The sequence below is a fragment of the Capsicum annuum genome, chromosome 7 (assembly GCF_002878395.1).
Source record: "Capsicum annuum cultivar UCD-10X-F1 chromosome 7, UCD10Xv1.1, whole genome shotgun sequence".
Taxonomy (NCBI): domain Eukaryota; kingdom Viridiplantae; phylum Streptophyta; class Magnoliopsida; order Solanales; family Solanaceae; genus Capsicum; species Capsicum annuum.
In genome coordinates this window covers 6,207,147-6,218,748 of record NC_061117.1, presented here as the reverse complement: position 1 = coordinate 6,218,748, position 11,602 = coordinate 6,207,147, and the positions used below count along the sequence as shown (strand labels likewise).

Sequence of the window (11,602 nt, the reverse complement as noted above, 5' to 3'; positions counted from 1 at the left end):
CAAGTGATTCATCCATATGAAGAAGTTATAATCACAATTTAGGAAAAAAAGTCCGAAATATACCTAAACTTTGACAAAATTTGTTGTAAGACGCCTCAACTTTGCAGAGTTCCTATGACCCCCCTAGATCATCTATTACCGTATTTTTGTGGCATATATTTGCTTAACTTGACCGCACTTCACGCATTAATCAAATATCATTTCACGGGGTACATATTATATTTGATGAAAGAAACGTCGATTTTATTTTTGTCGGCTTGGTTTGATTTTTCAGTTTTTAACTAATTAATAATGATAAAAAAGCAGACACACGATACAACTATCTCAAATAAACATTAGGAATCTTCAAATTTCTCTTTACTATATATCACAAGATGAATTTATACGAGCCTTCTAGTATTTTTCAATAATATTTCGATGTTTTAGTGTATCGAGATTGCGGAATGGGGATTTTTTTCTCTAAAGTGTACTCACTCTCATCATATATTAGAGATTTATGAGACATCAGAAACATGTTATATAGGAACTATATTTAGGTGAACATCATCAGCTAACAACCTTCAAACAACAATATCAATCTGACACTGTGACACTTTTCACTTCATCTGAGATGACATTACAACAAGAAGACAACCAAAAGAATTCAAACTTACAGTATATCATAGATGATATAAACAAACAATTCTCTGATACTTCTTATGTTTCACATAGACACGAGTAACTCGTCCATGGTTGAATCGTGCACTTTCATCTTCTGATATCGTCTATAATATCGTACAGCATGAATTGGTTTTCTTCGCTTGCTTGTAGAACATCTGTTTGAAAATCAACAGATTTGTCAGGAAATAAGTCGGAAACTAATCGAGGTTCACAGTTAATCTATAAGTGTGTGCAGTTTCTACAATATTTACCATTAGCAAAGAGAATCACTAGTTAAAAACCAACACCAGAAACTAGCACATTTTAAGTTCAGAAACACAGTTCATGAATAAGAAAAGATAGCTTATTTCAGATGTTTACTTTCCCTGTCCATGGACGCATAAACAATCGCGTCACCAGGAAACCATACGGACATATACTGCAGTGATATTTGATTGTGTTCTTCGATACGAGTTCACTTAGCATGAAGAAAACTCAATCTGCAAGCCAGCAGATGGGCAGCGTATGTATCAGTTCCACGACATGCATGCACCTGAACCTATCATGCCATGTCCACCATGCTGGTAGAGAATGTGACTTCTCAAATACTTTCCACAAATTAATTGTAAATAACCTTTCCTGTGCAACTCAATATTGAACTTAGAAAGCTACTTGCATCTTCTTAGTTAGTGAGCCATAACAATAACATTAAGCAAAAAGTGCAAAAAGCTGTAAGGTCCGTCGGGGCTTTAATCGCAAACCGCAAATTAAACGTGAGCTTTAATTAAAAAAAAAGGTGCAAAGCGAGAAACAATACAAATATATATGTTTAGTTCAAAACTAATAGCTTTAAGCATGAATGACAAACATATTAACAAAGAGATACAAAAAAAAAATACTATGATAAAGTGAAATGTCATTGTTTAGTGTCACCTCTTCAGAAGAGGCTCATTGGCAAGGATAAGTACGCCAGAACCTTGACGACGTTGAAGCGCACATTACGCAAGGCAAAGCGCTCAACGCGTTTTGAGCCTCGCTTCAAGGCTTTAAGCGTGCTCTATGGGCGCCTTTGAAAACACGGATTGTTAGTACTACCTTAGGTAGAAGTTAACTATTAAGACCAGCCCAAACTTATTGTTGGAATTCCCCATTCTGGTGAAAAAAAAAATAATTATGTTGTAGTTGTACTTTGACCACTTCTTAAACTTGAAACTTAATAATCAACGCTAATCGTGGTGAATCTATAATATCTGAGTACCTACGAGGTTCATGGAGCATCGGACAAATACATAGCTAAAAAATAGAGTAAAATTTCTAGCCTTCACAAAGTGCACGAACGACTCAGCTCAGCAAATAAGAATTTGTGTCAGCATATATTACGTTATTATACCAGATAAATTAGAGTAAATATATTCCACCTAAGAGAAATGACGAAAAACTGTTTATTGTTAAACAAAGTTTATTTTCAAAATTATAATCCTCTTAACAAACATACTACATAAGTTATTCTAACAGATGCATAGTCACAAATGTACCTGTGAAGCAGCACTGAGATCTGAACTCTTCTCAACCAAACTGTCTAGCTTCTCACCTCGCTCTAAGACACTGTCAATTGTCTTGTGCTGCGTCAAAAGATACGAGAGACCAACATCAGCAGAGCTAGCAGCAACAAGAAAAGAGAGAGAGAGAGAATATTTCCATGCATTCATAGTTCAATACATAAATATTTGACAAGTAGAGTTAAAACAGAATAACTAGCATCTCCAAAGAGAAGTTACTTCTAAAATATTTAACTAACACACTGAGTTGATAGTGCGATGGAAGAATCGTATTCATTTTCCTAATTTTCTACCCAACATGTTTCTAAAACAACAGAATTTGACGTTACGGTTTTACAATGTCCATACATGCTAAAGAATAGTTTGCTTAAATGCCCCAGGAAGGTCAAAGAAATAACCATGGCCTACAAGAGGGATTGAGGGACAAAGTGGAAATAATTTGGAAAGCTTATCAGTGAAAAGTACACAACCATTAAATTACTCGGAATAACACAACAAATATATTAGGGAATAACAAAGTGTTTTCTGTTAACACATTTAATGAAAAGCTTTTGGGTAGGGAAGATGAGAGTTTCACATATGGTTCTGTTTGGATACCTAAGGTGACGAGGAAAGTGTGCTTCTTCCCGTGGTTACCTACTAGAGGGGTAATCTTGACGGCGGTGAATCTCAGAAAAGGAAAGTTGTATGCTTGAGTTGATGCTTCCTTTGCAAGGAGAACATATAGCTCAGCTCGATTCCACACTTCTTCTTTCCCAATCTAACCAAACACAATGTATAGGCAAAGAAATTGGAGAAAAACTGCATCTACTTCATTCTGTAATAGGCTATAGCGTACCAGATGATCTCAAATCAGAAGTAACCGAGTGAAAAGGAAATTCAACAGCTTAATGTCACATCTATTTCATATTACAAACAGCATAAACAGCCATGGAATCATGGATCAGAGTTGAGTACAATAATTAATGGCACCAAAACCTTTCAAACATGACAACTATTTTAGTGTACAATATACAATATGAAAATAGTCTAGGGTTATATGATAAATTAGAGGGGCATACAGTATTTCATCATACCAAAATGTTATGGGATAGAGCATGATAATGAAACACACAAAACTAAGCTCTTGCGTTTGTTAAGAAAGATGGGACCTTGAGCATAATTTAATTTCAAAAGTTAGCTTATGAGATGAGGGTTGCCCAAATATCACATAAAGAGACTACAATCCATACTCTCAACCAACGTGGATACGACACGCTCCAATTGGACATATGATGAATGAACAACATAACATGAGGGCCAATACAACAACAACAAAATGATCCGACTCTGATACCAATTAAGCAAAATGTATCTTTAGAAAAACAGACCTTGGACCTAACTCCATCTCAAAGAGTTAGCTCATGTGTGGGACTGCTCAACACCAGAAACACACATGCGGCCACAAATACATACATATAACCTATTCCCTCAACAAATTACAAGGTTACAAGGTGGAGAGACCTTTTGGGATTTGAGATTTAGAAGAGATCTTCAGGAAGTGAGTGAGTTCCAAAGATTGATAGACTTGCTCCATAGGCAAATCAATCTGGTGGATATTCCCGATGTGTAGCGGGTGGTGGTGGCATCTTGCAAGTCATGTTCTCTGTGAAGTCTTTCTATGAGAAAACTTTGGTTAGAGAAGAGGCTGAGATCCCATGTAATGCTATATGGACTCCAAGTGTCCCGAGGAAGGTATGCTTTTTTACTTGGCTAGCCACTAGAGGGGTGATTTTGACAGCAAAAAAACTTAGAAAGCGGAAGGTTGTCTGCATTAGTTGGTGATTCATGAGCAAGGAGACTGGGTGAGAACGTGAATAGAGTCGGCTATGTTTAGATGGTTTTCATGTTTCTTTCGTGATGCCAAGAATTGTGAAAGATCTGATGCTTATTTGGAAGAGTAGGAGAGGAAGGAGAAAACGAAGGGCCTGGCACATGATTCCAATTGCATTGATGTGGGTAATTTGGAGAGACACAAATAAGAGAGCTTTTGAAGGTGTAGAGTCGAGTTTGCAGTTGAGGAGTAGCCTCCGCTCCCTTATTTTCTTTTGGTGTAAACAAAAAATTCCTTGTTGCTTAGAGGATTTGATGGAGTTTTGCAGAGAATCATATTTTGTCTAGTCTTGATCTTTTGGTATAACCAGAGTATACAGCCGTTTTGGTCATTGGTCATGATTATAAATGAAAATTCTTTTACTTGATCAAGTAAAAAGACCTATTCCCTCAACCAATGTGGGAGACTTCAGCATAAGCCAAAACTTTCGACCAAGGCATGAGAAACTAAGCATACAACAATTTCAATATATCAAAAGCAATAAAAACATATGTTGCTAGGACTCCCCAAAATTGTTGCCACCTCCGTGTCAGATTCACCAAAATGCATTACTTTTGGAGTATCTGACACACACCCATCAACATTTTTGAAGAATCTGAGCAACATAGTCAAAAACGACTAATTAGTAACTTTCTTGGTAATTTAGTGCACAAGAGCAGCAGCTCTACAGGAAAATGGCTGGCAGTGGGTGATGTTGTCCATATATAACCATCAAGACATAAAGATCATTGACCAAAGAAATGGAGAATCTGTATTCTGTGTCCAGGTCTTCCAGAACAAATTCCTCAATGATCAAGTGGAAACCGTTTACTATCATCTTCGAATACAGAATTACAAAGATGACATTAAGCAGGAAATCATGAGAATAACACAATACGTACGAGAATAATTTTTGTTTCGTCCAACTCTCTCTGAATTTTGAACAGCTTATCCGCCTCAGCAGGATCCTGTAGGGGTCAACATGACAAGACTTCAACTCAAACATAAATTATTTAGATGAAGGTGGGAAGAATATGATTGGAAAAGGAATTCCAGCATCAACCAGCAAAGGAAAACAAAAGGGACACCTGAAATTTGGCTAGAGCTTCATTCAGATAAGGCCATGGTTGAGCATTGTCGCTTTGAACGCTTTTCCACGAATCACCAAAATTCTTCATATACTCATCCAAAACCTGGAAAAAACAGATGCAGATCCATAGTTTGATGGATATATAGGAGTTTCTCGTCTCAAAGCTGAATATCTAAATAAAAGAACCTATACCTGGTTGAGTAGTGAAAATGCACTTCGAACTGGATAGTGATCATCCATGAAGCCCAAAGCACATAAACCATTTCGATTGTATGAATGTACCTTGTATTCTAAAGTCAAAAAAAGAAAATAAAACATATGTCAAACCTGGTGTGTGTGACCAAAAACATTTGAGGAATATACCATTGCATCGATATATTTTACTTTTTTCCAATTATAAATTAAAACGAATAACATTTAATACATATTACTTCCCTTTGACTTCTCATATTCAACCATGTAACTTCTTTAAAATGCAATGAAGGAAAAGAGGGAACACATCTATATACAAGATTGTATAATATCAATCAAATCAGCTTCTACGGTGAACGCGTTGCAGCTTAAAAGACTAAAGGAAAGCAATCACTATCACAAAAAATCGTGCATAAAGTAATAACAGGATCATTATCACACAATAAGACCACTTATACTTCAGGTAGAGTTTGAGAAACAGAAAACCTCGAATCAATATATAATCAACCATTTCACTAGAAATCAACAGAAATCTACGGTTTCAGATCCTAACGTATAGCATAAATAAATTTAAGAAAAATTTATACATAAAATTGAACCAAATTAAAAAGAATGATCGCTGAAGCCTTATTGAAATGGGTAATCAGCATGCTGACACTATTTCCAGTGGCATAAATAAACAGCATCACAATTAATATTTTCTTCCGCTCGTCTAAGGCTTTTCTGACGGGTGCTGAGTGAGACGAGAAGAAAGTTGCTATTTTTTCGTGGACTGACTCATTGCTCTAACTAACCAATTCAACCACTAGAACTCTACATATGTCAAAACTTAAATAGAGAGAAAACCGCAAAGCCCTGGACGATAAAATATTAGAGGAGGAAAATGAAAAGAGTAGCTGGAAAGTGACATCCACACTGCATATCAAAGGCAAAAGGCTCAAAAGGGCTCAAGGTACTTTGGGGCTTTAAGTGCAAATAAAGTGTGGGGTATAATGAAGAAAGGCACAAATGGAGGGAAAAAACAAATCTGTATGGGTAGTCAAGACTAATTACTATAACAATGAATAACAAATATATGGAAAGAAGTGAAAAAAATTGAAGTGAATACTGTCTTTTGAGAAGAAATTATTTAGTGTTGCCTCTTCAGGGATGACACTGAAGCTACAACTAAGTGAGGTGAAGCACTCAACCTACTTTGCGCTTCACTTCAGGTTTTAAGTGCCGTCGTTGGCAGTAATACATCTAGGTCCAAAGTCGGGAGCAATATATTATCTAAAGATTGTCAAATCACTCCATCCAATCGTTTCATTTCGTCCTCGACTCTTAACAGATCCTAAAACTAATCAGCAAATGGATCAAATGAGACTTAAAAATCACTACGTTGTGCTAGAGTCTAATATTTGGAACCAATCCACCCTGTTTTATATCCTACAATAGTTGTCAAACATCAGGAACACTAGTTTAACAAAACTCATGTAAGCGCTTGGTGGTGATCAATGAAGTGGGTCGAGTCTCAAGCTTCAAATCTCAAGAGAGACAAAGACACTAGGTGATTTCTTTCCATCTGTTCTAGCCTAGGTGGAAAGAGATCCCTCATACCTGTTGCAAATGGGAGGCAGAAGGTATTGGAATTAGCCTCGAGGTGCGCGCAAACTAGCCCGGACACTACGGTTATCAAAAAAAGACAAGAAAAAAACCATCCCTCCCACCCCCACCCCACAACCCAAACGGCCAAACCCAAAATCAAACAAACAAGAAACGAGAAATAGAAAAACATAAAATAACAAAACTCAAGTCTCAAAGCATCAGCAGCAACAATAAGACCAAAAGCTGCAACTTTGCAACATTACTCATCCATCTATATAAATTTACCAAAAGAAACAAAAAATTGAGCTACGACCTACATAGTATCACAAAAACCAAAGAAACGTATAGTCGACTCATTCCCCTGACCAAGCTAACAGAACCCCACAAACAATTTTGCCAAAAGAAACATCAAATTGAGCTACAACCCACATAATATCAGAAATGCAAACACACAACTATGAACCAACAATCATCAATCCATAGCACATCTACAATTTTACCAAAATCAAACATCAAATTCCATTCCCAAGACCAAGATAACACAATCCCACAACCACAAATCCAAAAGGGTGTTCAAAAAATTAAACACATAGTTAATTCATTCACCAGACCAAAATAACACAACCTCACAAACAAAAAACGAAAAGGATGTCCGAAAAAGCAAACCTTCATGCTGAACAAATAGGACCAACAGCTGCAATTTTACTCATTCATCTACACAACTTAACCAAAACAAACAGCAAATTGAGCTACAACCCACATAATATCACAAATCCAAATACCCAATTATGAACCAAAAATCATCAATTTCACCAAAATGGTGTTCAAAAAATCAAACATATAAACCAAGAAAGCACAACCCTACAAACAAAAATCGAAAAGGGTGTTGAAAAAATCAAACCTTCATGCTGAACAATAGAACCAAACATACTCATCAATCGATACAATTTACCAAAAGAAACAGCAAATTGAGCTACAACCCACATAATACTACAAAACAAAACAAAACACCCAATTATGAACAAAATCAAACAACAAAGACCATTCCACAGACCAAGATAATAGAACCCCACACACAAAACTCCAAAAGGGTGTTCAAAAAATCAAACCTTTCATGGAAAAGTACACTATTTATACATGATTAAAACTATTACTTCTTCCTAATCTGTATGCTCCACATCACCCTATCTAAGGTCATGTTCATCCATATATACAATTTACCAAAAGAAACAGCAAATTGAGCTACAACCCACATAATATCACAAAACAAAACACCCAATTATGAACAAAATCAACACCAAATTCAACTCCACAGACCAAGAAAACACAGCCCCACAATCAAAAATCGAAAAGGGTGTTGGGAAAATCAAACCTTCATGCTGAACAAATAGGACCAACAGCTGCAACATTACTCATCCATCTACACACTTTACCAAAAGAAACAGCAAATTGAACTACAAACCACATAACATCACAAATCCAAATACCCAACTATGAACAAAAAATCATCAATTTCACCAAAAGGGTGTTCAAAAAATCAAACATATAGACCAAGATAATACAACCCCACAATCAAATCTCCAAAAGGGTGTTCAAAAATCAAACATATGGACCAAGAAAACACAACCCCGCAAACAAAACTCCAAAAGGGTGTTCAAAAATCAAACATATATACCAAGAAAACACAACCCCATAATCAGAACTCCAAAAGGGTGTTCAAAAATCAAACATATAGACCAAGATAACACAACCCCCCACAAACAAAAATTGAAAAGGGTGTTGGAAAAATCAAACCTTCATGCTGAAGAAATAGAACCAACAGCTGCAACATAATCATCAATCGATACAATTCACCGAAAGAAACAGCAAATTGAGCTACAAATCACATATTATCACAAAACAAAACACCCAACTATATTCAAAAATCAACCATATAGACCAAGATAACACAACCCCACAATCAAAACTCTAAAAGGGTGTTCAAAACTCAAACATATAGACCAAGATGATATAACCCAACATCAAAACTGCCAAAGGGTGTTCAAAAAACAAACCTATAGACCAAGATAACACAATCCCACAATCAAAACTCCAAAAGGGTGTTCAAGAACTCAAAACATATATGCCAAGCTAACACAATCCCACAATCAAAACTCCAATAGGGTGTTCAAAACTCAAAACATATAGACCAAGATAACACAACCCCACAAACCAAACTCCAAAAGGGTGTTCAAAAACCAAACATACAGACCAAGAAAACACAACCCCACAAACAAATATTGAAAAGGGTGTTCAAAAAAAAAAAAAAAGAAAAAAGAAACAGCAAATTGAGCTACAACCCACATAATATCACAAATCCAAATACCCAATTATGAACAAAAAATCATCAATTTCACCAAAAGGGTGTTTACATAGACCAAGATAACACAAACCCACAATCAAAAATCCAAAAGGGTGTTCAAAAACTCAAAACATGTAGACCAAGATAACACAACCCCACAAACAATTATTCAAAAGGGTGTTGAGAAAAACCAAACCTTCATGCTGAACAGATTGACGTTGCCCAGGTGGATTGCGTTTAGCAACAGTACGACCAACAAAAACGATGAATTCCTTAACACTAGATCTCTGAAAATACCCAAAATGACTAACATCACAAGCGTTTGCTAAGATCACTGGATCTGATCCTTCTGAATTACTACTATTATCATTGCTTTTCAACACCATTAACGCTGTGATCTTCATCTTTTTCTCTTTCTACAAAAAAATCTCGGAAATTTCTGCAAAAATTTTTGAAAAAAAAAATAATTCTAAATACCAAAACGAATTTCAGAGAATTTTTTTGGGGGTTGGAAAGAATGGAATTGATTCTTCTGGAGATTATACGCGATGTATATTGAATTATTGATGTTTGTTTAGGCGATTTATTTTTATTTTATTGTTATTAATTATCTTAGGTAAGAAGGAATAATTAATAATAAGAAAAAGATGGTACTTTGGGTTAGAATATTTTTTCAGTTTAAATTTGTCACTATATTTCATTTTAAAAATTGAATTTATAGAATGTCTTAATTGACCGCTTTAATATAGTACCTAATATAGTATTTTATTAGAATATTTTCTAGTTTGAATTTGTCACAAAATTTCATTTTAAAAACTAGACGTATAGTATGTCTTAATTAACCACTTTGATATATAATAAAGTACTTTGTTAGAATATTTTTTTTTTGTTTAAATTTATCACTAAATTTCATTTTAAAAACTGAACCTATGGCATGGCATGTCTTAATTGACCACTTTAATATATAACTAGTCGGCGTACGTCGTGCTACACAAGGTTCAATGTTGATTCTTAACAATTTTAGCTATGTATAATTTTATCATTTAATTAAAACTTTTATTTGTTTGGTAGATAAATTATAAGTTGGACATATATTATTATATCTAGATTGATGAAATTTGTATAATAATATTTTAAGTTGTTCAAATTTTTGTAGCATTCATAGTCAATTATATTTTTTAAGTAATTTAAATTTTTAATTATTGTGATTTATAATTTTTTTTTCTACTCTATTAATTAGAAGTGACATAGTAAAATTTTTATAATAAAAACTTGTGAATTTCTTTTAAGTCGTTTTATATAAGACTTCTAGTTAATTTAAAACATAAAAAAATAATTTTATCATTTTATGCCTATTTTATTTTTTTAATTAAATATTATTAATTTTTATATTTAAATGACTTATAAGAACATGAAAAAATAATTTATTGTTCTATGTCTATTTTATTTTTATTAAATATTATTAATTTTTTAATATTTAAATAATTTATAATAATTAATTATGAGTGATATAATAAAATCACAGTTGAAGCAGCTAAAACTGTCATGTCATAAATGTTTATTTTAATTTTTTATTAACTTTTTTTAATTCTTTAATATAGTAAAATCACGGTTGAAACAGCTGAAGCAAGCATGCTGATCATGAACAGTCTGCTTCAGCTGCTTATTGTGAACTTATTATATACTTCTTTCGTCTCAAATTACTCGTTCCAAATTTTTTAATTTGATTTTTCATTTTATTTGTCTTGTTTCATTAATCAAGAAGAGACAATTTTTTTCCATGTTTTACCCTTTATATTAATTATTTTTTCTTCAAATTAAAATATAAACATCATTTAATAGGGATGCTATAATAAATTAGGCTTGCTATTAATTATTTTTCTTAATCAATATGTCATTTTAATTTAGAACGGATAATTTGGAACGAAGGAAGTAGGAAATGACTTATAATAATTAATTAGAAGTAATATAGTAAAATCACGATTGAAGCAGCTGAAGCACGCATGTTAGCCATGAACAGTCTGCTTCAGCTGCTTATTGTGACTTATTATATAGGACAAAATAAAGTACTTTTATTTTTACGAATCAAATTTTTAAAAAGTGTGTATTCTCAAGCACCAATTAAACAGATAATGTAGTTATTTAAAATATATTAACTCCTATAGTTATATGTTTTCTCACAATTTATTTTTATTTTATTTCTATTAATTATCTTAATGGAAAAGGAATAAGAATAAGAAAAGGGAATTTAGTGAAATGGTTCTTGACAATATTAGTCGTAAATTTGTCAATAAATTTTATTTAAATATTTGATTTATAGCCAGTTTTAATTGAATATTTTA

The 11,602-nt window shown here is 33.7% G+C and overlaps 1 protein-coding gene across 2 annotated transcripts; it reads right to left on the bottom strand.

Moving 5' to 3' along the window:
• Positions 1-500: 500 nt before the first annotated feature.
• Positions 501-9,944, bottom strand: LOC107856553 (VAMP-like protein YKT61). 2 transcript variants are annotated; one of them, XM_047415150.1, is made up of 6 exons: positions 9,457-9,944; positions 5,333-5,430; positions 5,139-5,243; positions 4,953-5,018; positions 2,175-2,261; positions 501-815 (listed from the first exon to the last, which is right to left on the bottom strand). In XM_047415150.1, the coding sequence occupies exons 1-6, from the start codon at positions 9,662-9,664 to the stop codon at positions 765-767; spliced, it is 615 nt and encodes a 204-aa protein (XP_047271106.1). In that variant the 5' UTR covers positions 9,665-9,944; the 3' UTR covers positions 501-764. The 2 variants fall into 2 exon arrangements, with proteins under 2 accessions (XP_047271106.1, XP_047271105.1); XM_047415149.1 differs by lacking the exons at positions 501-815; positions 2,175-2,261 and adding an exon at positions 2,358-2,958 and having other exon boundaries at positions 9,457-9,932.
• Between the last annotated feature and the right edge of the window lie 1,658 nt (positions 9,945-11,602).